Below are 26,898 nucleotides of genomic sequence, written 5' to 3' on the forward strand. Positions count from 1 at the left end.
TGGGTTTGAATGCTGGCTCTGACATCTATTAGATATAGGACCTTAGCTAAACTATTTAACCGCTCTGTGCCTCAGTGTTCACACCATAAAATGGGGGAAACATAATACCTATTCATAGAGTTGACATGAGGATTAAAACAGTTAATATTTATCAAGCAGTTAGCACAGATCCCGGCACACAGAAACACTATGAAAGTGTTTACTAAACAAAATAAACTACCGACCAGACACATTTGAAACACTGTGCCTTAAAAACTCCAAGGTCATTCAGAATATATATATGCCTAATGTCTAGTTCAACATGCTCACACAGAAACCCCCAGAACATGCAACTTTCAAGCATTTAGTCTTTCTTTGGGATTAAAATATACTCTGACCCTCTTATACAGTTATCTATGTCTGCTTGTTTATAAAATGTAGCTCCTCAGATGGACTTGGGGTTTTCAATGTTTAATAGTTTTATTTGTTTGTTTAAAAGTGTCTGAAAATACATTGTTCATCTGCAAATCAGGATGGACTATAAATTCCACTTACGTTAAAATTCTGTCCTTTGAATTTAAGACCTAAAAGTAGGTTTGTGGCTGTTAAACCGGTTCTTTCAACCTAGCTGTGTGGACTAACTAAAAAGAACTATGTCAGCCAGTGGCAGCTTTAATTACCAGTTTACTTAGCCACTACCACTTTGCTTGACAGTTTTACTATTTATAAAAATAAAGGTTCAGATGTGGTGTGACATAGCCCTCCAGGGCAACAGGGAAGTACAGGGGGAGCTTAAAAGGGATTTTTTAGTCAAGGCATAATTCTTACATGTGAGAATTTATTAGCAGGAAAAGGGCTGGGGCAGCTGAGATGCATGGAGTAGCTGGCGAAGAGCCTCTGAGATGGTAAAAATGACTATGAATTCAAGGCCTTCTTTCTTCTCCTGTTTATGTATTTCAACTTGCAGGGCCAAATACCCAGATAACTATAGAAATTCAAGAAGAAGACATTCAAGAACATGATGAAAGTGCAACATAAAATCTCTATTTAAACGTAATAACTGTAGGACAAGTAATTCAGCTACTTCTTTTTTTAACTTGAGGAAATGAAGCCTTATCCTCTGGGAAGGCAGAGTCGCAATCTTGCTGGTCATCATTGCTGCCTCAGTAGCTCAGTGATCACTGGTTGAATGAATTAACTAATGTGATGAACTTCCTAATTTCCTACTTATGTCTCCTATGAATGACACTGTCAGAATTAACATGGCTCTAAAATTCAGGACACCATTTAACTGTGGTTTTTCTTTTGGACTAGAATAATTTTCACAATGTGTAAAAGCAATAGCTATAGTCAGGATCCTCTCATTTTCGATTCCAAGTATTATAAACTTAGGGAATTATACCCTGTAAAATGGAAACTGTATGATGTCATTTTAAAAAGCAAATGATTAGTATCTGTATGTATTTCTTATCAAACACAATTTCACTAGACAAGAGAAAGACTTAAAATGAGACTGGTATTTATTTATATCAGGAGTGTTTGATTCATCAACTTTAAATTTTCTTCCTTTTTATTCTTTCCCTACCACACCCAGCCCCATGCCTCCTTCCTTCCTACTTAAAGGAGATAGAGCAGCAAATATAATAAGGTTCCTACTTTCATGGAGTGGATATGACAGTAAACAAACAGTTGAATGATATGATTTCCATTTAGTGACATATAGAAAATAAAATGAATGCTGGGACAGAAAGTGACTGGGTGGGGTGGGGAGTGCCTTTGATTAATCAGGTGACACCTGATTAAGATCTGAATAAAGGGAAGGCACCCGCCATGTAAGGACCTTTGGGAAAGAACATTCTGCAAAGTGGGAGCTTGCACAAAGAAATTGGGAAACTCTAATTGCTCCCCTTCAAATTTTATCTTCAGATAAAGTTCTCTTTCTCTGAAAACCCAGCTCCAATTTTCTTGTACCATGTAACAATTTTCCCACAGCCCCAGCATAAAGTCTGGCATACAGTAGGGGTTTAACAAAGGAGCAATGGCTATGCGTGACCTCTATGAACCATACCGATTCTGTCAAGCTCTAAACGGTCAATCAAGGCCACCTATGACCTGAGATACAAACAGAAGCTTCTAGAAATTATAGAAAGAAGCCACCAGCAACAACAAGGGAGGTTTGTTCCTAATGCCATTTAGAGACTCTTTCACTTTTCACCTAACTTTGGCCACTTACCATGCCCAGTGTATTCAAAAGAATCTGCTTCATCAGGGGTATCCAGTTCATCCACATTGATATCAATTTCATCTGGACTGTCCAGGTTATCGTCAGAGAGAACAGATCCTTCACTTTGGTCCAGAGAAAGATTGATATTTGGAGCTGTGAGCTTGATTCTCCGAGGATGACTGCCATTAAGATCCAGAGAATTAGGAGGTTCTAACAAAGAAAAAGAACAGCAGCAAGTATTAGACCACATGTGTGGCTAACAACAGCGGGTGTGGGCCCCAGTGAAAAACACTCCTAAGGCCCTTTCATCAAAGGTCCACCTGGCAAAATCCTTCCCTGGGATTTGGACCCCCGTCTTCAGCAGCAGGCCTCAGGGCTGGCTCACTCCTGCCATACCAGCCCTGGCCGTGTAGAAATAGGAAGTAGGAGCCATCGCTAAATGGGCGGAACACTAGTTTTTAGAACTGCCCTGCTCAAGTTGGAGAACTTAAATGAATGGAATTTTTATGGTGTATAAAAAAACAGTTAAGTGTGTGTGTATATATATATATATCTTACAATGGTTCACATAGACTTCACTCCTATGAAATGGAGGATAAGACTTTACCTCTTACATCCAGACACCCGCAAAACACTTCTCTTCAGTCCCTGACAACTCTGTGTGTGATCTACAATGGACTTCCTTTGGCTGGCAGTCTTTTGTATAAAGAAAATGGAGGTACCCTCCCAGATCCCATCCCTTCACCAAGCAGTCAGTACCACTTCTGCCACCATTGCTTGACTTGGTTCCCACAGCATAAACGACGGCCTTATGTTAGGGGGCGGGGAAGTAGCCCCCACCCTTTTATTGTAATATGCATCTTGCTGCTCTTGTGCCCTTCCCTTAACAGCAACAGAGCTGGAAGAGTCATTTGTTACCAAGTTGAGCCCAACTCAACAATTGCAGAGAGATGGCCTAAAAACAGAAATTTCAGGATTCCTTTACCACAAAATATTGTTAAGGCCGTCTGGCTACCCTCAATTGTGTAATTCTAACTTTGGGCTTGTCCTAAGGAAGCTGGCACTGTTTCTCTGTCATTGAGATCTTTTTTTTTCTGAATAGAACATCATTCCAATTGTGTCCCAGTGAATGTTTTTATGTATTACTTGAAAAAAAATTTCTATTGTCCAGTGAGTTTGAAAAACCTTAGGTTTTTATCTCATACAAATTCTCAGAGCAGTGCTGAGATAATGTATTTATGATGACAGAAATGTTCTATATATGGCTCAAGCACTGGAGCCAATCTAACTGAAGAACTGAACTTTTCTAATTTATTTTCAATTTTAATTAATTTAAATAGCCACATGTGGCTAACTGCTATAACCAGACCCTTAGTGCCTTTGATATTCAGAAGTGCATTGTGACCTTGAGGAGTGGAGTAGTCATAGAGCGGCTGTCATGCTTTTTGGTCATAAAACATTTAAAAATAATTATGTCACACATGACTGGTATTTAGAAGAATGCACATTAAATACTTAGAAAGAAAAAAAATCGACTCCCTTCTTATTTCATTGTAGAATTGGCTGATAACGTCAGGATTTAAGATTTCTGTATGATCTTGGTACAGTGCAAAGCAGTGACTCTAGTACAGACTACAGACTAGGTTGCAACTGAAACTGTAAGATTTCTTTTTGCATATGCCTTGGGTTGTAAACCTTAGAGGGCAGGATTTTTTTGTTTTTGTTTTTTAATAAACCAGGATACTGAGCATTGTGGAAATCACATTTCTAATTTTAAACATTCTCTCGCTTAAGTACAAATTTAGTGACCTTAGATGATAGTTAGAATTTGGTATTGTGATATATGTAGCCAATTATCACAGGAACTCACAATGTTGGTAGATACAGCTGTGGTTCAGGAGATAAAGGTAGCCCACACTGGTGAGCATCAATATTCAAGTCAACTCTGAAATTAACCAAATGGAGCCTAACACCTTCCTCACACATATATATTTTTTTTCTCTCTTCACTTTTATCACGGAAATCACAAGTTGGATGCATAGGAAATAATTCTCTCACTGCATAATGAAAATGTTTGGATACAGAATACCGCTGAAGGAAATGAACAAATGCTCCTCTCACCCGGCCTCATGTCTGCAGCACTGGGACTCAGCATGCCCTCCTCAAAGGGGATGTCCATTCCTACATCCTCTGAGGGTGGTCTGAAAGAAAACACAGCAGAGGGTGTGAAAAATCGTGTGGGATTTAATTTCCATTGAAAAGGAAATCTAGAGATTCCAGGGTAACATTTTCAACTCCCTTGGAATAAACCAAGTCTGTGTACTGAATCCATAGCAAGTGACCCCAAATTAGAATAAAGACCTCCTGCAGTGACTATAAATGAGAACCATGGACTCCAGTTTTACTCTGTACACAGAGCAAGCCACTTCTACCAGCTCACATAAGTAAACACACACTGAGTAAAAAAATTCAGAAACGGGAAAAGCAAACAACTAATAAAATATCCTTAAGGGAGCATTTAATATATATATTTTTTTCAACAAGAGAGGCAGTATATATATGCGTTGGAGTTAATCCAGGCCTAACTTTGTATATCTTTCCTCTTCTGTAAATCTGAGCATGTTACTGAAACTGCTGTGGACAGAGGAAAGCATCTCTGCTGATCTCATCTGCTTTATTTGTAAAGTAGAGATACACCCCCTACCTCAATGAGTTGCTGAAAGATTAAGCAACGACTATGAAGTGCCTCATACTCCTGAGGAGGTACCAGTTCTTATTATTTCCATTCCTTCTTTGATTATTTAAAGATTCATTGTGAATTATATGTCCCTGAAGATGGTTCTGGTCATGAGTTACCATCTCTTTGAAGTCTCTATTTGGCATTGAGCCTAGGACCATTCCTGGGAGCCCATTTGGTAAGACAAGTAGAGGAGAATAGGAAAATACTGGAGAGACTGTGACAAATCTACATGCGTTTATAGGGAGCTGCCCATTGCCCATACTGAATTCTCCTTGACTTATTTTTATCTCCTGTCCCTTGTTCAGCAAATCCCTATTTATCACAGTAAATTTTTTTTCTTCATGGTGACTTCTATATAATTCCACTCATCTAGGGTAACTCCTTGTGATGTAGGCACTAACCTAAATTTAAATATGATAAACCTTTGCATTAAAGTTCTTAACTGGAACCCTCTCTTCCTGTCTTACTGAGACTTCTCCCCACTTAAATCTGGGGCCGCCAAATATCTGGATGATCAATTTCTCCAGGTTCTAAGTTAAACTCCTGATTGGCAACAAAATACTATGAATGAAAACAAAATTGGATGTTACAGTGATAATTGTTCTTGCTTCAAATATGTACTGAGTGTCCACTAGGGACTGAGGATATAGAGGAACATAAGAGGCCAGCCTTGCTCTTGTGGTAGACGGGAACACACGGGTGAAAATGACGATGAGAGCAGTAGGGCCTGGGTCCTTGCCTGCCAGTGCCATAGACCCTCTGAAACCACAGCCTCACGCAGTTTCTTTCTTTATCCCCTTGCTGTGGCTTCTCTCCTGTATGTTCTCTAAATGGAACCCTGCATCCTAGCAGACCAATGGGTGAGAGATTGACATGGGCATCAAAGGCAATAGTGTGTTGGTAGTAACAAGATGACTCATGCCACACAGACACACACCATGCCAGGTGGCACGGAACCAAACTGTCCAGCAATGGAGGTGGGAAGGGTGAGCAAAGAGAGGGCCTGAGCTAGACCCCAACTTTGAATGTCATGGGGCCCAGGGAGACAGATGTCTGGTGTCCCATGCTGCTGCAGTGTTTAAGATTCCTTACAATGATACCTTGGCATCTTAAGTAATCTGAGTGTGTTCTCCTTGAAGTCAACTGTGCAGTACCTAGAAAGTAACAAAACACTGCTGTTAAAAACAGCTGGATTCAAATCTTAGCTCTGTTTCTTACTGTGTGTCATGTGGTAAGTTATTTAATCCTTCTGTGCCTCAGTTTATTCACCAGTAAAAGGGACAGAATGTGCAATGCCTGAAAACAACACTGAAAGAAAAAAGATGTTATCATACTACTGTAGTTCTTTTTGCCACCTGTTATAACTGCCTTCTCCTTTAGCCTTGAAGCTTCACGAGAACACGAACCGTGGCTGTCTTTTGCACTACTATGTCTCCAGTACCTGGCAGAAGTAAATACCCAACAAATATGTGTTGGATTGAATCATTGAGCTTGACATACACTAAATGCACATGTGCATTATTTTTTCATCCTCAAGGCAGACATCATGTCATCAAAAAAGGAAGGAAAGATATCATATCCCTACCTGCTTCACAGAGCACCTAAGGGTGCTAGCCTTCATTCCCAAGTAAATACAAAGGTCTTTAAAACAGAGGCAGACTTAAATTTTTGTAGTTTTTGTTAATGTTTATAAGTTATGGGCAACTTAATAGAATATTGAAAGAGTTCTACATATGATGTTATAGTTCTACTGTTAGTACTAACAAGCTGATTAACCTTGAGAAAATTAGTTGACCATCTTCTGTGATTTTAAATGGAGATAGTAAATACCTAACATCACTTGACTGTGAGAATAAACATAATACTTATGAAAGTACTTTGTAAATTACAAAGCATTGACTGGGTTTAAGGTATGACATTCCCTCATTTTAAACATAGTATCAGGATCAGTGGTTTAACTGAAGTATGTGTCATGGCTGGACAAAACACAATTAAAGTTACTACAATTAGGATATTAGCCTAGGTAAGAGAAAATTTCAGTACCACAAAAATCTCCATAGAGCCTAGAAGTACCCCTGTGCTCAGTGACATTAGTGAATAGAGCTTTCGTCTCTCAATATTCCTTTGCAAGACAGAGCAGAGACCCTGTAAGAAGGTGCTAGAAAGCCAGTGGTGGCATGCATGGGGGAAGGCAGGAGGTGAAAGCTCTGATCAGGGCATGAGCAGAGAAGAGGGACTATCAGAAACCCATGGTAATTATAGAGAGCTATGGGGACATTTCAGGAAACCTCAGGGACAGAGAAGGAAAGCAGAACCAGAATAGACCAGAGGCAAATCTGGAAGAAACCCAAGTTGTGCTCATTGTAAATACTTCAACCACATTCACCTGTTAGGTTCATCAATATTTGTAGAAACAAAGTGGCCAAACAGAACAGTTAGCGATGGGGCAGAATGGAATTTTACAGTCAGTAATCGAAGCCTCTTGAGATCTGTTAGGTAACAAACCAGTCCAGCGTGAGGATAAACATTTTTTCTTATTCATCCACAGCTCCTACTTAATTTGGGGTTCCCTGTATGCAGAATGGAGCTACCAAAGAAGCTGAAGAAGTTGTAAATACAAACCTAACTCTACTATGGCTGACCTCCCAAACACATGTTCAGCTCCATGTCTCCATCTAGAGGACGGATCCAGAACTATCTGTTTGCGGGATGGTTTTTATAATCATTACTGCTCTTCAACTATTTCTGGCTCTCGGCCTTCTGGGCACGGGGTAAATTGTACTTCCCTGTCCTCCTTTGACGTGAGGGTGGTCACGGGCTTTGACAAATTAAGTTAAGACTGGAAGTGGCAGGTGTCATTTCCGGCAGAAGAATTAGGAGCAAGTGCGGGGTGCCACGTGCTATTCCCACCTTGGGGGCTGTGAGGAGCAGAGGCCCCTGCTAAAACTCTTTGGACACGTGAACAAGGAAGGATTTTTGTTGTGTTTGCTCCTGACATGTGGGGTTTCTTTGTTACCACATCGTAATCTAGCCCATTCTGAACTAGGAGAGCTAGCCTTTATTGATTGCTTTGAAGGGAATATCTGACCCATTTCCCACATTCTCAACTCAGGCGCATGTTGAGGATGCACATCTTCTTGTCTGAGGTGCTAAAGCATGAAAGAACATTTTTTTTTAAGTGAGGACAAAAGTTCCTCATTTTAAAGGTTAAATACCTAAAATAAATAGACACATCGATTAAATAAAATAAAAATTAAGCAATGCTATTAAATTCAAGGTAGAAACCCCTGGATTCTAACTCTCAGATGTACTCTCTTTGCCGAAAACAACAACAAAAAAAGATATTAGTAAGTGTCTGGCAAAGTGTGATGCCATGTACCATTATAAATACAAAGAAATGCTGTATAGGGCAGGGTACCCAAAAAAGTAATTACTACATTTCCAGACTTGAAAGAAACCAAGGAAAATCCCCATGACAGAAATTAAGAGTTATTCTAGGAAATTGATGAAAAGGTAAACCCATTGTGCTTTAGACTTGACATAGGCTTTAAAGCCCCACAGAAGTAACCCCCAGGTGCTACAAAGAAAGGCCTAGACTGGAACTTCTAAGTAAGGCTTTGGATCTTAGGGAAAAGGAGATGAGAACAAACTCTACCTTCTGGCCTAAAGCACTTGGAAAGTCTGCCTGGAATCTTAAGTAGAAAATAAAAGCTACCAATGAATCAGAGAGTCTACTCATATGCCCAGCATATTTCACTTTATATTACCTGAATGATGTAGGAAACCCAAGTTAAGAGATTCAAATTCAAATTCACCAAGGATCACTGAAGGCCTAGAGGCCTAAATTCCCAGAAGAATCAAAAGTGAAACCACGTGGTAGGGTTACTTTTACAATCTAGGATTCACTGGTAATCCATTTAGGAGGAAGAAAAAACCCTCTGAAAGACAAGCTCACATCCAAAAAACAAAATTCAAAACCTTAAAACTACAAACATGTAAGGGAAGAAAAACTACAAGGGATTGCCATGCCAGCAGATACACTCAACAGGAGAATTAGCTATAAAAGTCCTAAAAAAAAAAAAGAAATAATATGACAGAGACTATAAAGGTAAAAGAATAATTTTTAAACTTTCATTGTGTTAAAGCACTGAGATTTGGAGCTGTTTGTCTCAGTAGCGGGTGTCAGTTACCCTGAGTAGTCATACTGCTTAAAAAAGGAACATCTAAAAATAATAATGCAGAAGTGTTGACAATAAAGTAATACAAAAAGAAACATCAGAAAAATATTAACCACAGGAAAGCACGGGTCACAATATTAATGTCAAACAAACTTTAGGCAGAAAAGCATTATTAAGCCTTTAGAAAGCTATTATTTCATGATAAAAGAAATCATTCTTCAGAAGATGTACTAATCCAAAGCCAGTATGCTTTTAACAACGTAGCCCCAAAATAAATAAAACAAAAATTGAATATAAATTGTAAGGAGGAATTAATTTCATGGGGGAAAATTTGAATATACTTCTCAAGAATTTATAAATAAATCTGAAAAAAATGCATAGAGATATAGATCTGAAGAATGTAGTAACACAGCTTGATCTAATGGACAGGTTTATACCCAATAAAAATACACAGTTTTTTCAAACTCACAAAAACTGACTAGAAAGCAGGTCTTGTAAAATAACAAAAGTCAGCATCAACTGAACCACATTCTCTGACTTCAGAGCCACACATCTAGAAATCAATCCTAAAAAGACGGTTTGGAAACTGAAAAACACGTGTTAGTAACTGAACAATAAAGCTCTACATAACAAAACCTGTGAAAGCAGCTAAAGAAATTCTAAGAGGAAAATCAATAGCCTTGAATTCAGATCTTAGAAAATAAAATGGACTGAATTAGCTAAGGGTTCAACTCAACCCAGGAAGTTGGAAAAAGAACCATGTTCTTATGTGATTCAATGCTGTTCATGCTAAATCTGTGTACCCCTCTGATGATAACAAATACCAGCAAGAGGGGGAACTGTGACATAAATGGAATATTCCAGTTTGGGAACGGCTCTGTGTGTGTGTTAGTAGATTTTATGTTTCTGATATGTAGGCTTCTTAATCAAGAAGCCAGCGTGCAGGAGCATGGCAGTCCTGACACCACAGAGGGACGACAACAAACACAAAACTATTGGATAGTTAAATGCACCCTCTTACCTTTACACCAGGTGCAAAGGTAAGCCCAGTCTACATTTACATCATCCTTCCAGCATTTCTCAAACCTGGAGAGATTTAATTAATTGTGGTTGTAGGATCAGACTTGCCTGAGATCAGGTTCTTTTTCATAGGAAATGAGCAGTGAGCCAAATCTTGGCACATACAGAGCATTCTTGATGATAATGTCTCCGGACAGGCATGTGCACCAACAGCAGGCAGCACTTCCTTTTGGGAATAATCATTCTTTTAAGATTGGCCACTAAAAAATACAGGTCCATTGTAGTAAGGTTGCAGGTTAAGATGTTCATTGTTTTTCAGAAAAATACCAGATGGTTATGCTGAGATATCTTAGGAAAATGATTATATAAGGAAAAAGTTCCTTTATGTCAGAGTTCCTAAAATTCTCATGTCTTACTTCTAGTCAAATAAGATATACTGGACAGATAAAGTTGCTTTCTCTGGAAATGGCAATAACAAGAAAACAAAACCTTGCTTTCCTTTGTTAAATACATAAATTAGCTTTTGAAAGCCTGATGCTGGAGGATTGCCATTTCAGGATTCATGTCTGATAAAGTAGCTGCACAATTTAAGGTAAGGGTACATGTCACTCTGTGAATCTCAGGGGCACTTATCAAATTACTCAACCAGGAGGCAAGACAGAGCTGGCAGTGGGTTTCACACTCGATGTAATCAAGCCAAGGATGGGTGTCCAGGACCCACAACAGGAAGCTGAACCTGAGCCCATGAAATGAGGCTCTTGGAAACGATTAGCTGCCCAGCTGGGCCTCACTGACCCTGAACAGATAAGCACTGTGGACCCTAGAAGCCAGCAGCTGAGACCATTGAGAAAGGGTGAGAACAAGGAAAGCAGATGCCAGCAAACCATAGGAAGACAAGCGGAGCACTCACCCGGACCCTCTCCTGGACACCACCTTCTCCAGGGATTTTGCAAAACCTACAAACCACAGCCAACTGACCTGAGGTTCTCAGCAGTAAGGGACCCAATGCAGTCTCCTTACCCAGAGTCAGATTCTAAAAATCTTCTGGAAGCAAAAACAATTTGTAGGGTCCAAATGACCTTTGGATAAGTTATTGAACTGCTCCCTGAATTATAGGATATGTGGTGTTGTGTTTAAAATTCTTTACAGAAAATCTTATGAATGCTAAAGTTTGAAGACCACTGAGCAGAAATAGGAGAAAAACTTAATTATCATTTAAACGATTTGCTTTTCAGATAATACTAAGATCCCTGGCTGTGAATGGGGATACATGGAGAATTCTACCACTTGCCCACGGGGTCTACACCATTCTCATTTTATGTTTTCTACAACATTAACGCATGCCAATAATCTGTTTGTTGTTGAGAAGATTAAGTTAAATGGCACAACCTCACATTGGGGAGGCACATGTACTTGCTAATGAAGTAAATTTACAGTTCACAACTTGGATGACTCATAGGCGTCTCAACTTCAACATGTACAAAACTGAATTCAGCATCTTCTACACAGATCTGCTAATCCTACATTCGCTGTGGTGGGTTTTACAAATGTTCACAAATTCTTTGACATGCCTTTCAAAAGCTGGAGCCTAATTCCCCTCCCCCTGAGTTTGGACTGAACCTAGGGACTTGTGCTCTTTGCTCTCTCTTGCATCACTCAGTCTGGGAGAGAGGCCTGCTGCCATGTCCTAAGGACACTCAAGCAGCCCCATGGCAAGATCTACATGGTGAGGAACTGAGGCTTCCTGTAAAACACCAGGAGGGATCCGAGGCTTCCTGCCAACAGCCATGGGAGTGAGTCACCTTGGAAGAAGATCCTCCAGACCCCATCAAGCCTTTGGATGACTGCAGGACCAGCTATGTCTTAACAGCAACTTTGAAAGGGACGCTGAGTCAGAACTGCCTAGCTAATTTGCTCCTGAATTCCTGACACACAGAAACTGTGAGTGAATAAATGTCATCTGAAGCAGCTAAATTTTGAGATCAATTATTGCCCAGCAATAGTTAGTTAATACATTCCCCGTTCCAGTGACTGTCTCTCCTTACCATCTGAGTACCGAAACCTCCCAACTACCATTGTTTCTTACTTTCCCTCCTTTCTCTACCATTTCTTCCCAATCCAGGTGACCATTCAGTCCTGTATTTTTCTTCATCCTCTCCCCTCTATTCTCACTGTTAATGCCTTAGTTCCAGTTCAATTTTTCCTTGCAGAAACCTCTAGACCTTTCCTTCTTTCTCTGATTATACTCCCCATTCCTTCCAAATTGCTACATTACATCCTTTTCAACCTAAACTTCTTGTTCAAATCCTTTCACTGATCCCCACTGCCTCAAGGAAAGGGTCCTGGCTCCAGAGCATGGCTCACAGGCCTTCACAGTCTGGCCCACCATGCCAAACTACAGCTTCCTCTCCTATTGCCCGCCCACTCCCTACTTGGCCCTGGTAATCTTGCTTGTCCTCTACAACTCAGCTTAGACATCTCAATCACTGAGACATCTCAACCTGACCCACCCCATTGGGTCAAGTTCAACAGCACCCTGTGCTCACCTCAAATGGATACATTTTTCATGCTTTTGTGATCACTTATTCATACCGTATCTGCTCCCCACCCCCACATTCCTCCCCACTCCTATCCTCACCTCCACACATGCACACAGAGCTCCTTGAGGGCAGATGCTCCCAACACTGCGCATGTGGTGCTTAGCACTGGGTCCACGGGTGGTGGAGATGAACAGTAAGGTTGAGTAAACACTGTTATTTAGAGATGTGAGGATGCCCTGCTCTTCAGGTAAGCTGCTCCTCCTATGTCCTGCCACATACTGAAACATGATCACTCTCATGAAATTTCTTCAAAACCTAATTTAGAAGAGTTAGCTGACTCTTGCAAAAGTGCTCTTACAAGGAAGTAACTGCTCTAAACATAATCAGGTAAAGTTCACTAGCTTAGTGTTTCCTGGTCCTCTTCCTCAACAATAAAAGCTCCTCTCTGAACAGATATTGGAGGAAGTTGGGGTGCAGGTGGCTAAGCAAGGATGAAATTCTTATGAAAGGAGAGAGACGGAAAGTGGACAACTGTTGAGTCTTCTGCGATGAAGACGGTCTTCAGCACCAAGGGCAGCAGCTCCTGTAGATGGCCAAGCAAACAGAGCCTCAGCACAGGCTCCTACAGCCCTGCCCTCCCCGCCTCACCAGCTCAGCACCACCTGGAATCTATCCTTCCAGCAGCCCAGCCCATGGATGCCTCCCTGCTCACTCCCTGCCCAGTGCTTCTCTCCCCACAGTGCCATGCAATGGCTCACTGCTTTCGTTTTACTTCTTTCCCCCAAGAAGTTCAAGAGTTGGGGGAATATGGCACCAGAAATATGATCAGGAACCTGCACAGATACTTTTAACTGCTGCCCAAGCAATTATATCTGCTGACCACAGGGTGTGGTACAGGATTTGGCTCTGACTTCTCTGCAGCTGGGGTCAGCGAAGTTGTTCTGTGAAGAGCCAGATACTAACTATGTTAGGCTTTGCAGGCCGTACAGTTTCGGTGGCTGCTGCTGAACAATGTCGCAGCATAAAAGCAGCCAAAACAATATGTAAATGAAGGGGCATGGCTGGGTTCCAGTAAGTCCCCAAATAGCTGGCAGACTGGGTCTGACCTGGAGGTTACAGTTTGCTGACACCTGCTCTAGGTGAGAAAAACTTGAAGAAAATTTAATTTTTCAAAGTTGGATATATATGTTTTTAAAATTGTGAAGCTTTCATATTTTGTGCAAGTGGCCACACCCAATGTTTCTGTGTGAGAATTGAGTATAAATTCAGATACAGTTTTAGGCCATATTTATCAAAATCTTACAGCTTTTGGCCAGGTATTCCAATTACAAGAAAAATACATACTGCATCGGAATACTCAGAAATATACCAAGCTATATGTAAACAGATGTTTTATGTTAAAATAACAACTAGTTAGTTTCAAAGAATGAACTTGATGGTGACAGAAACATGAAGTAGGTTAAATTTCCTCTAATCATCACTATCCCAGATGTGCTAGATTTAATCTCCTTTCCTCAAGTCCTGTTAACAAGTCACTTTTGGTTTTCAAAATCCAATTCCCTTTAAAACCTGCTGACTCCTCATCTTACAATCTGACCTCCTTCACTCTCCTAGAGGGGCTGCCTGAAGTTGTGCCTCAGGGAATGAGGACAGGAAAGGGCTCTTCCTTTCCTCTTACTCCAACACCTTGGATCAAAAGAAGGGGCTGGGTGAGTAAGCAAGGGACGCTGGGAGCCGGGAGAGGCTGGACTGTTCCTGCACCCCTCCTCCCAGCCTGGACTTGAGGAGGGGGTTTGATTCCACCCTGTGTCCCAGCCTTGTGTGAGTTCCTCCAGGCCCTGCGGCATCTCGCCACTGCGCACTTCTCCGGTACCGGGGATCTGGCTGGACTGCACATTTTCACCGCCCTCGGCTCCCACTCTGCCACCAGCTGGGGCCTCCCCACCTTGGGTGACACGTTAGTCTGCTGGCACTGATAAAACAAAGTACCACAGGCCGGCAGGCTTAGACGACAGAAACTCATTCTCTCACAGTTCTGGAGGCTTGAAGTCCAAGGTCAAGGGGTCAGCAGGGTTGGTTTCTTCTGAGGCCTCTCTCCTGGGCTTGCAGAGGGCCATCCTGTCCCTGTGTCTTTACATGGTTTTCCCCTTGCTGTGCATCTGTATCCTTATTTCTTCTGGTAAGGACATCAGTCATACCAGACTAGGGTCCCATCCTGAATGACTTCATTTCAATGTAATTACCTCTTTAAAGAGCCAGTATCCAAACACGAAGGGTTTGGACTTCAACATATGAATATGGGGGAGACATAATTCAGCCTGTAACAGGTGGGGTACTATAAAATGGCTGAAATCCACTAATGTCCATGGGGTCACTGCATAAGCAGGGCACACATACCACCAATCAGTTATAGTACAGGTCACCCCCTACCACCTTTTCTCTAGTGTTCTGTTTATTTGCTCAGGCAGAATCAGGGCACAAGTCCACTGCTTACACAGACATCCAACTGGAAGTGTGATGCCAGTCTCCCCCGTGGAAGGCATTCAGAACCTTTACCCATGACTCTCTTAAGACAACCCTCAGTTGCCTTTGGAGGGACAGAAGGGACTCACCCAGGACGCCTAATCAGGCAATGACTCTTGATAATTTCCTCACTCTCCACCTCTCCTATCTTCTGCTCCTTTAGGCTGGTGTAATGGTTGAGTTTAGCGAGGTGGGTAACCTCTTAAGAAATAGGGGGAGCATCAGATCCAGTTGTTGACAGTTTCTTACCATCTCTCTCTTCAGGATTCACAGTACTTTGCATCATTGTACCCTGAGCCTTGGACCCAAGTTGTCCATTCAGTGACTAAGGAGATTTTCTACTGAAGCAATTACTTTTGTTACAAAAATATAAGGAATAATCTAAAAATCCATTAACAGGAGAGTGATTATAGTGTGAAATTCATTATGGTATATCAGTGCAAAAGAAATGTCTAAATGGACTGACATGGAATGGCATCTAAGATATATTTAATAAATAAATCAAATGACAAGGGTGTGTTTAGCAGATATCATTTGTATAAAGTTATATACCTTGATACATATTCTTAGGCACAGATAATATCTCAAAAGGATAGAAATGTACTATTAATATGGTCATCTAGATGGAGTAGGTATGGGGAGAAAGGGAGTTTTACTTTTTATGATTTATTTTTCTGTGTTGTTTTAATTTTTTAAAGGCAAGCATGAGCTGCATTTAAAAAAAAAAGAGGTAATTTAAATATACCAAGATGGTATAAGGGTTTTTAGAAGCCTTCACTTGGGCAAATTCAAGTTAACATTACAAAAAATTAAGTTGTAACCCCAGTTGTTTTTCTGTAGCAACAATATGCTGTCACGTCCCACGGCCATATTATCACTGCTCTTACTGTTTCCAAAATAAAGTGTAGGAAGCAGAAGGCACGACAAAGCACATCACCAGAGAAAGGCAGAGATGAGCAGCCTCTGAGCCCATCAGGCTGGAGGTGCGGCTGCTCCCTCTGGCCAGATGTCTATCACATTCATACATCCTAACAAGTATTTTCTGAAGGTCTGATCTGTGGGGATATTAAAATAGATAAGATCCACTTCTCATAGCAATTGCTGACTCATCTTGTGCAGTAGGTTGTTTTAAATTTATCCAGTTCTACCCTTGTTTTGCATTCTGTATCTGCAATCTGGTTTTTAATAGTTTCTCTTTTCTAACAGCTTATTCTTTTTACTTGGTTCTTCTACTGTTTCTTTGTTTATTTGCTTAAACTTGCAAATAAACATATTTTTCTTTTTCATTTTTAGTTCTGAAAATTTCACTATTTGTTCTTCTTTTCCATAAAGAAGAAAAAAAGACCCTCCTTGATACATGTGGTATATCTGACTCCAAAAGTCTTTAAACTTTTGACATGAACATTGTTTCTGGATAGCATCCTTTTAAGGCATCATTTTTTGTTACCCAGATGAAGAAATTGAGACAGAGAACAGCATTTCCATTCAGACAGGCCAGGTGGCAGTTCCTAAAAGGCTGGCTAATACCATGTTCCCCACAGAATCCTTGGGGCTGAGGGCACTGCTGGGCAGCCGGCACGCCGGGAGCGTTTGCTGAGTACTACATGATGGATGCCCAGTGTTCTGTGCCTTTGGTGCTACCATCCCATTTTTATTTTCTGTATTTCCTTCCTGGTGGGTCAGTTGATCTCTGCTTTCCTCCGGCAAGAAGTTCCTTTATTTTTTCATTCCCACACAGGCACTGGCTGTGGTTCACAACAGTCACTTCTCAGACATCAGTGACCTCAGGAAGCAGGCTGCGGCAAGGTACAGGCAGATTTCTGGAATCCCCTTGCACAGGCAGCTCCCCATGAGCTCAGGCCTGTGATTGATAGGGACAGACACACAAGAAGGCCTTGGACCTGAGTGTTCTAAACCGTCCTGGTGGTGACAGGAAAACAGAAGGTGTGTGTGGATAAAGTGAAGGTTCCTATGGCCAGGTTCTCCCTTAGCCCTGGTCAGCTAGCTCACCACACGCATGGACAATATGTTGCTATTGACTCTATAAAGAGCTCTGCCCAGTGCTCTGGACGATACAGTGGCATGGCTACAAGGCTGCGGGAGGGCAGAGACTGGAGTGGTGACAGCGCTGAGGTCAGAGATGGAGACGGCTGTGGGGGCAGAGAGGTCCAGAGGTAGAGATGGGCTTGCTGCATACAGACTTGCTCTGAGTGGACAGGGTTCTAGTGATTGACCTGTTTCTGTGGGAATAAAGTTTGGTATGAACCCTTTCACCCCAAGGATGTTCCACTGCCATTTTTCAGTCTCATTGAATCCATAGTGAACTTGCCCGGGGCCAAAACCCATTGGCAAGACAGGGAGCTTCCAGTCCTTTGTTTTAGCCAGCAATTCACAAAGCCTATGCCCTGAGGACAGGTTCCTAGCAAAAGAGCTCTGTGCCAACTAAGTTTGGGAAACACCATATATTATAGCCTCCTTTGGGGACTTCATAATGCATCTGAACCTGTCACAGACTTTGAGATGTTCTGTAGACAACAAATCTGTTTGGCTTTATTTACCCCATTTTGACCAAGAAATATTTCTTCTCTTGTCTCTCTCTTCCCCTTTCTCTCTCTCTCTCTCTCTCTCTCTCTCTCTCTCTCTCTCTCTCTCTCTCTCTCTTCCCCTTTCTCTCTCTCTCTCTCTCTCTCTCTCTCTCTCTCTCTCTCTCTCGTAACATGTTAATGCAGAACAAAATTTGGGAAGCAGAGCTCTGAGACATAACCCAGTGAGATGTGTGGGCCTCTGCATGTCTTGGACTGCATTTGCCAAGAGACTACCAAGTACAGCCCGAGCTGCTGTATGGTATTTTTCTTCTTACAGAGTACAGGATAGCAGCTGAAGCCTAGACTTGAGTCAGACTGCTTGCACTTGAATCATGGCTCTGACCTTTTTTCAGTGTGTCCTTAGGCAAGTTACAGAATTTCTACGGGCCCGTTTCCTCATCTCTAAAATGGTGAAAGTAACACTGCCTACCGAGGGGGTTGTTATAAGGATTAAATGAGTTGAGTTAGGTGATGACAGAGGCACATCATAGTTGATGCTACAGAAGGATTAGATGTTGCCGTGTTATTTCAGTAATCTGCTAAAAATTAGAATAGAAAAGTGTTCTCAAAAGCAGGTGCCTTGTATTCCAAAATTTATTTTTGCTGAGACAGAAAAATCAATCCTAAAATCCACATGGAATTTCAAGGGACCCCACATGGCCAAAACAATCTTGAAAAAGAACAAAGGTGGAGATTTCACACCTCCTGACTACAAAACTTGCTACCAAGCTACAGTAATCAAAACAATGTGGTACCAACGTAAGAACAGAAATATAGACTGATGGATGAGAAGAGAGAGCACAGAAATAAATTCAATAGGGAAAGGACAGTCTCTTCAACAAACAGTGCTAGGAAAACTGGACATTCACATAAAAAGAGTACAGCTGGACCCTTACCATATACAAAAACAAACTCAAAATTATTAAAGACCTAAACATAAGACTTAAAACTATAAAACTCCTAAAAGAAAATATAGGAGAAAAGCTTCATGACATTGGATTTGTCAGTGGTTTCTTGGGTATGACACCGTAAGCACAGGCAACAAAAGCACAAGTAGATGAATGGGGTTCGCATCAGACTCAAGCTGGCCGCATTCCCGACTCCGGGGCGGCTGGAGTCCCTCACCTCCGTTGCTGCCTCCTGTTCTGATTTTCTCCATCTTGCCAATGGTTAGGGTGTAACTGAGGTAGGTTAGCTGACCTCCTGGCAATGGGAAAATAATGGATCACCCTTAACATTTCAATGTTCTTTAGAGATTCTGGACCCCTCAGGTCCCCAATTTAAAGCTGAAAAGAAGTTGTTTCATGCGTCCATCCTCAACTTCATTCTGCTGCAAGGAGTTTCTCCTTAGACTTTCAGACCAGCTTCATCAAGAAAAACCAGTGCTCACAAACAGGGAGGCAATCTATCCTGGTGGGCTCAATGGGATCAACCCCACTTCTACCACTCATTAACCATGTTAACTGTAGTAAAGTTACTTAACCTCTTTAAGATTTAGTTTCTTCATCTGCAGAATGGGTATGATAGAACGGATAGTGCAAGACTTCAATAGTGAAGTGTTTGGCAAAATTTCTATTCTATTACTTAATATTATTCATAACATTTAATGTAACTGTATTATTAGGGGTTAAACAATGCCTCCCACATTCACCGTGAGTCTCCAAGGTGGTCACGGAACTCCCTGAAGCGACCTTAAGACAACACTGAAGTATGACAAATGAGCCAAGTTATCAGTCACGGAACCAACAGGAATTCCAGCACATTCACTGTCACATTGCTAAGGTAACTGATATGGGCTGGATCTTGTCCCCAAAATTCACACGTTGGAATCTTAATCTCCAGTACCTCAGGATGGAGTATCCTTGTAGATAAGGTCTTTAAAGGGGTAATTAAGTCAAACTGAGGTCATTAGGGTGGGCCCTAATCTGATATGACTGTTGTCCCTTTCAGAGAGGGGATTAGGAGTCAGACAGGAAGGAAGAGCATGTGAAGACAGAGGGAGAAGGCAGCCAACTCTAAGCCAAGGAGAGAGGCGTCAGAAGAAACCATCTCTGCTGACACCTTGATCTCAGGCTTCTAGCCTTTAGAGTGTGAAAAAATAAATTTGTCTTGTTTAAGCCACCCAGGCTGTGAAATATAACTATGGCCCCTCAAGCAAACACATCAGTATCTGACCTTCACTGGCACCCCCAGTTTCAAGGAGGAGAGTCTTAGCTCTGGAAGGGGCATGTGAGTCCTTCCATTCATCCCTTCTACCAGGAAGTCTTTATTGCTGCCTGACAGATCTAGAGACAGACAAGCTCGAGTCAGGCCCCTTAAGACTGAGAGAAAGAATCCATCACCTTTACTTACACGTGCCCCACTGCATAGTATAATCACATTGTTTGACGCTAATTTATGAAACTTGATTAATTTCAGACTCTCCTGAGGAATATGTTCAGCAATCATACAACTATGCAAACTTTACAGGGAGATCAGGTTCATTTAGCTGATTCTTTTACCTTTGTATGTCTTCACTGTGTACATGTAGACAGCTCTTTAGGGAAAAAAAGGTGCTTTTGCTTTTAAATAACTGTTGTTCACAAAATTATAGCATTACATGGATTCCAAGGCTCTGTCTGATATATCACTCACACGATTTTCTAGTGACCAAGTCTCTCTTGGTGAGTGAGTTAGTGCTAGGAAATAAAATCAGTAGCCTAAGACCAGCCACCTACCCATCAAGCTAGTTAGAAATAAGCCTTGAGATTCTAGGTTGGTAAGTGCATGAAAACTTTGGTGAGAGCTTTCTCATGGGAAATCTAGTTTCAGGCCATATATCAAAGACATTTGATCCCTCTGAACTTAGTTTAATACACAAAGAAAACTCCCCCATGGCCAGCCTAGGGATGGGACTTAATTCCATCCCAAGCATGCTCTTTCAGTTACCAAAACTAACCTTTCTTCACAGATCAAGAATCTCTGTCTCTCCTCTCATCTCCATTTACCTGTCCTCCTAACCTACCACTTGCACAGCTGCTCTCTTGAGATTACAGCATATTGCTTTCACTCCCATTTTATTTTTGGAAGATCTATTGCTATTATTTCCAACTACATCAACCTTTTCTGGGTATTTCTGGGCATTGCATGTTGGAAAACATATTGCTACATGTTAACATTCTTATTCTTCTCATGGTTCTCTTGTTTCTTGGGCAGTGGTGGCCTTATGAATGGGGCTTCCATGTTTGGTTTGGACAACATAAGTCCTGCTTTGCAGGGTGCTATAGAAAGCTTATGGCCCTTTCTGAATTTTTGGATAGGAGGAACTTTGAAAGATCCTAGGTAAAACTACACCTAAACGATTCTGATTATCTACCTAGGGTTTCCAAATCAGTTTCCTGCAAGCTTTGACAATTGTAGATTCTTTAGTACCCACTGTTTGTTTCCCAGGATATTCTTTCAGATAGGAGTTCAACAAACATTTCAGTCCTAGAACTATATGGAAAGCATTAAACTAGTCTGGGAGGGTGTATGGTTCAGACATACATTCTGCCCTAAGATAATTTAAAATTTGGAGAATGAGGAGGGAAAGACACATAACAGGTTCACACAAAATGGCACAGGCGGGGTAAGATGTCATGAGAGGTGACCAGGGAATTTCAGAGACAGTTCTTCCAAGTGCAGGACGTGGAAGTCTCTGGACAAGAGGTGGTATTCGGGCTGCACCCCATGGATGGCTGGGAGGAGTGGGGACTGATTGCTCCTGAGCTCTCCTGTTCCCTTTCCCCCCAGTTTATTCCCAGCTCTGAGGCCCACAATCAAGACTCACTCTGTTCCTCTATATTATCAGTCAGAATCTTATTGGAGATTGTCAGGGGCACTATTTGGTCTGATCCCTGTCCCCTCAAATTGGGAGTTCTCCTTCCTCTCCTTGTAATATTAGAATCAGACAGCCACTGCCCAGAAGGGGAGAGGACAGCTGGAGGAAGATGTTACCTTCCTCCTCACCCACCTCAACAGGTCCACCTCAGTAGATACAGTGGCTTGAAGACTTGGCTCTTGGGAACAATGGAAGCATAGTCACAGAAGCCACGGTCCATCACTGGGTCCATGACCTAATGCTGACTCATCCCATGTGGATTTAGCTTCTTGCAAGGGCTCCTGCCAAAGCTGAGTCTACCTCGGTCAGCTGAGGGAGCTGCATGCTTTCCTGATCTTGCTTCCATTACTCTCTATTAAAGTACAGCACAGCTGCAGATTCTCTGTCACAAGGAATGGATAATAACCTACCACAAGGTGTGCCAATTCTTCTCCAGGCATCTCCCTAGTAGATTCTCATCTCCTTCAATTTTCAAGCACTATGCCTTTCTTCCATGCAGTTCTGGAATTGCCTCCTTTCTTTCCATCCCAGGTACAGCTCCAGCCTGTATATGTTTCAGGTGGACTACCATCTGCCATCTTGCCTCCTGTCTCTCCCGCACCATTGTGAGTCTACTGTCAATCACAATACCCAGCTCAAAAGCCATGGGCTTCCCACTGCAGACACATTTGATACAAACTTCTTTGTTTGACCCTCAGAGCTCTCCACCATTTAGATGAAACCACCCTTAGTGTTCCCAAATGCTCTGCCTTTTGGACAAAATGAACTCCTATCTTCCCAAATTTTACTGAGAGTTCTGCCTCTATAGTTGGGTTTATATTCCCTCCTGCTGAAATGCTTTCCCCAACTATTGAGTCTACGTTACTCATGAATCCTGTACATGCTCCTCTATGACAAAGGAGAAGGAGTAAGAGTTCTGCCTCTATAGTTGGGTTTATATTCCCTCCTGCTGAAATGCTTTCCCCAACTATTGAGTCTACGTTACTCATGAATCCTGTACATGCTCCTCTATGACAAAGGAGAAGGAGTAAGATTCTCCCACCTTTGAGGACTCAGAGCCCCTCCATTACACCTCTTGCGGAACTGACTTCACACAGCTCTTCGCAAGCCATTTGTGTTATCCCTCCCTCTCTACAAGGCTGAGGTAAGAGACTGCATCTTAATTACCTTTGTATCACATGAAGTCCTTAGGGATAGCATTTTGTTCATAATAAATTCACAGGATCTGAGAATGGAATTCAGTTTTATTTTCCCCAAATTTCTAAGAGTTGTAAAATTATGAGGAAGTGCCACCTGACCCTCAAACCAGAAGAGTGGCAGATTTCTTTTTTAAGCCCTGAGAAATTTAAATGCATGGACTAGATTTTGCTCAGGGCTTCCCAAGACCCCTGGGATGAAAGGAAATAGTGCAAGATGAAGGCTAGCGCCAGGCCACCGGCTTCTGATCCCAGCCACTGACTGATTTTGAGCCAATCCCTCACTCTACCTAGGGCTCATTTTCTTACCTGTAAACTGAAGAAGTGAGTCAAAATGAATCTTAAGATTTCTTTCAGCTTCTATTACCTTAACAACACTCAGGATGTGAGAATACAGAGCATCAGGCAACTATCAAAATAGCAGCAGATGGTTGACAGAGCCCTCACATGACAGTGGTGCTCAGACAGCACCTACATCTTCTCCTACACCCTTCCTGCACACTACCTCCCAGCACCCCACCATTCCTAGCCTTATTAATCCAGAAGACGCTGTATCCAAGTGGTCTTTGTCAACTCTGATGCAGATAGGATACCAGGGCAGAATCTGCCCTTCACGACTTTTCCCTTCGCCCCTTCTCACCCCTTCTCCCAACTATACTGTTAACTGGAATCCATAAGGAATTGAGGACCTGACCCAAACTCAGATACTATGCCAGGAAGTCAGTTCATGTAAAGACTGAGTTCATGAAAAATCCTGACATATCAACCAGGGCAAACAATTCCAGGCTAGCTAAGAAGAAAAAAGTAAGCTTTCATTTACTGTAGGTGAACTCAAGCTTTCCTGTTACAGCCTCTATTAAATACCTGAACCTATGTGCAAACCCCACACCTTGTCTTCAGCTAGCTAGATAGTACAAAGTCTAAAGGTCAAGGAAGTACTGTGAATCTTTAATAAGAGGTCAATCCTTCTGGGAGAACAAAGCTTTTGAGAATATAAAACCAAATGGCATGGAAATGGAAATTTACTGGGATGTATCAAATCGATCTGGAACCACTGGGAAAGAGTTAATATGACTTCCTCTTAACAGAAGAATCTGGCTCATTACCCTTAAGCACCTCTGAAGCTCTAGACCTTATTTTGGACAGAAAGGGTAACTTTGCATTACAAAGCTCAATCTCCTGGCGATGTGTAGGTGAGGCTGTGGGTGCCAACAGCCTCATCTTGTTTTTTTATTTGTCCCTGAATCGCAGAACAAGCTCTAAGCCATTTTAATATAGAGCATTCTCTATCCTGAATATGTGTAGTTCCAAACAGAAAGAGTTTTTCCTCCCAGAGAAGAAGTCTCTCTTATCAAATCAAGAGAAATTTCATAGGCCAGTTTTTTTTTATCACCAGGAATTTTAACCTACTGATTCCAGGTTTTACATTCTGTGAATATTATCAATTACGATATCAATAAAACTTTCATCAAACGAACATTTTGAAATGGACTAATTCAGTGGCAGCTCCTATTTTTCTCTATGGGAGGGGCATGGGAGACCATCTGGTTGGCAGGAAGCCTGGGAGGCAATGAGCTTGGGAGCTGGGCTCGCATAGCAGTTATCCGTAAGATCGACACCATGGCAAGAGTTTACATGAAAGAAGGGCAGTGTATCAAGACTATGTTCCCCCTCCTTTAAATCATCATGACCAGCACTCAGAGCTTAGGCAGAATCATACTTTAAATTGCTCCTTCTAGGTGGAAGTCTAGTTTTGTTTGTGGTTTCCACAAAGGAAATTAATAATCCATGCATTTGTTTGAAATTGACCAGGTGTTAATTTTTTTTAGTTCATCCCATAACTTTGTTTCTTAGTGAAATATTGATATTCTATAATTAGTGTGTTCTGTCTCCCGACTTTGAAAAGCCAATAGAGAAACACATAAGTCCATTTTTGAGGATGACCTATATCTGCAGCTTAAAACGTAGGTAAGACTTAAAGGTTACAAGATGCATTAGAAAAAAGAAAAGTGTATGTGTTACTAGCTTCAATCATTATTAGCAGTAATATAAAATAAAGATGCCACTGAAGCAGGGCCGCTCTGCTTGTCAAATAATCCAAATACACATTGTAATACCCATTAGGCAAGAGTCTTAAACAGTTTCCAAACTGTCACTTCCTTTGATTTCGTATCTCCATTTTCATCACAGACAGAAAGGAATGAAAAATGTTTCTAGCTGTGCAGAGTCTGTGTTCTCTGTTTCACCTGATCGTCAAGAAAGGGGTTAGGGCATAAGCATAACGGACCGCAGCCTTCCCAGTATGAGTTGACAAGGAAGGAAATGCAGCTGCCAGCTGTCACCGGCGAGGGGCTGGACAGCGCTCCGCATCCTCTCATCTCCCTCTTTCTCCCCCTCCGACTTGCCAGCAGCAACAGACCAGCCGGAGGGAACAACACTCTGCGTGGCAGTCTGTCCTGCCGGACCCGATCCTCCTGGAGCCGCGCCAGGACCCACCTACCTTCTGAAGATGCGAGGAGGCTGGCCGCCCGGAGGGAGAGAAGGATGCTTGGTTGCAGCTCCTCAGCATCTGCCTTCCGGAGCGGTTAACTGGAAATACAGACTCGCCTCCATTTTCTGGTCACATGATCACTCGCACATCTAAATAAGGACGATCACCTGCCTTCCAGACCTCCCAGAGAAGCCGCGGCGCTGCTCAGGCTGCTGACTGAGCTGCGGCTGGGCAAAGTTTCTTTGGGAAACATAAAAATTCTCTCTCACTCCCCTTTTTTTGGAGCCGGAAATGCCCCTTGATTTTTGTGTCTGCTCAGAGAAACTGCTGCAACTCCTGTTTCTGAGTGAGATTGGATGTGAATAGACTCAAAGCACAGGTTGGAAGGAATTTAGTTCCCTTGAGATGTCTTTAAAAAAACAACGCTGTGGTTTCACAGCATATCCAGTGAGATGACAGTGTAATTGTTTTCATTTTACGGACAATGGTGAACACCATAATAAAATGACAATGGAAGCATAGCAAGATTCATAAAGAAGCCCAATCAGAGGTTCTAGAGAAAGGTAGGATGTTTGTCCATGATCCACACAGTTTTGGCTACTGGGAGACAAAGCGAGTGGCCATAAAGCATGTAGATCCTGTAGTCAGAAGGCCCGAGTGTAAATCTAACCTCTACTACTTATTAGCAGGTATGGACCAGTTTCTAAGCTGCCTGCTACTTCAGACTGCTGCTTCACAAATGGATAATAATAACACTTTAAATTAAGATAATCTAGGTAGATATCTTAGAGAGTATAAATCTCAATAAACTTAAAATAAATGTTAGCTACTAGTATTATTACTAATTCTAAAAACATCAACAGAAATAGTTGATATAGTTAAGGCAAAGGAAAGATGAATGAAAAGTTTACATAAGAGAAAGGCATACATTCATGCGATCTTAAAAAATATATCGTCACACAAACCAAGGACTTTAGATCATAAGCTAGCAAAATGTCAATGCAAAAAGTAACTTTGGGTACCATCCTCAGAAGTAGAGTGTTAGAAATCCCATGTTTAATTATCTTTTTCTTTTTCGGTGGTGGTGGGGGCTATGATAGAAGAGGGGGATGGTACAGCTTTAGGTAATCTACATTTGATCTAAGTCTAAAAAAATGAGAAAGCGAATTACCCAGCAGAGGACCTGGCTATGGTATGCACTTAAGAAACATTAGCTCCTATTTTTTATTAAAATCATCTCCTGACCTCCCCATGGCTGTGAGGGGTGGTGGGAGTGCAGCAGGGAAGGGAGAAAGGACGAAGCAATTTTAAAAAATCTTTATTTAAACTAAAAACCTACAAAATACTTAAGTTTATTGGAAGTTATGATGAACTAATGTCTCCTGTGCCATCTATCTCCCGCTATGAGGTGGGGCCATCAGGAGGGCGTGACTGCTGGGTCACTGACTAGCAGAGTTTCAGTGAAAAGAAAAGCACATAAGGGCATTGCCCAGAGCCAAGGTGAGCCAAGTCATGGGGGGGAACAGATGGCTGCAGAGCTGAGCCTGGGATCTCGGTGAGGAG

General features: G+C 41.8%; 1 protein-coding gene across 12 annotated transcripts in view; it reads right to left on the reverse strand.

The window, feature by feature from the left end:
• PRUNE2 (prune homolog 2 with BCH domain) overlaps positions 1 to 26,898 on the reverse strand; it is a 233,586-nt gene that overhangs the window by 30,477 nt on the left and 176,211 nt on the right. For 7 of the 12 annotated variants that reach the window (XM_073228680.1, XM_073228677.1, XM_073228674.1 and 4 more), the window contains exons 10-12: positions 6,044 to 6,097; positions 4,325 to 4,404; positions 2,213 to 2,413 (exon numbers count right to left, since the gene is read on the reverse strand). In XM_073228680.1, the coding sequence (XP_073084781.1) occupies positions 2,213 to 2,413; positions 4,325 to 4,404; positions 6,044 to 6,097 (335 nt within the window). Of the gene's footprint in view, positions 1 to 2,212; positions 2,414 to 4,324; positions 4,405 to 6,043; positions 6,098 to 26,898 lie in introns of those variants that run through there. The other 5 variants (XM_073228676.1, XM_073228682.1, XM_073228679.1 and 2 more) reach the window with 2 other exon arrangements.

Source organism: Manis javanica, chromosome 2 (genome assembly GCF_040802235.1).
Source record: "Manis javanica isolate MJ-LG chromosome 2, MJ_LKY, whole genome shotgun sequence".
In the NCBI taxonomy this organism is placed as follows: Eukaryota; Metazoa; Chordata; class Mammalia; order Pholidota; family Manidae; genus Manis; species Manis javanica.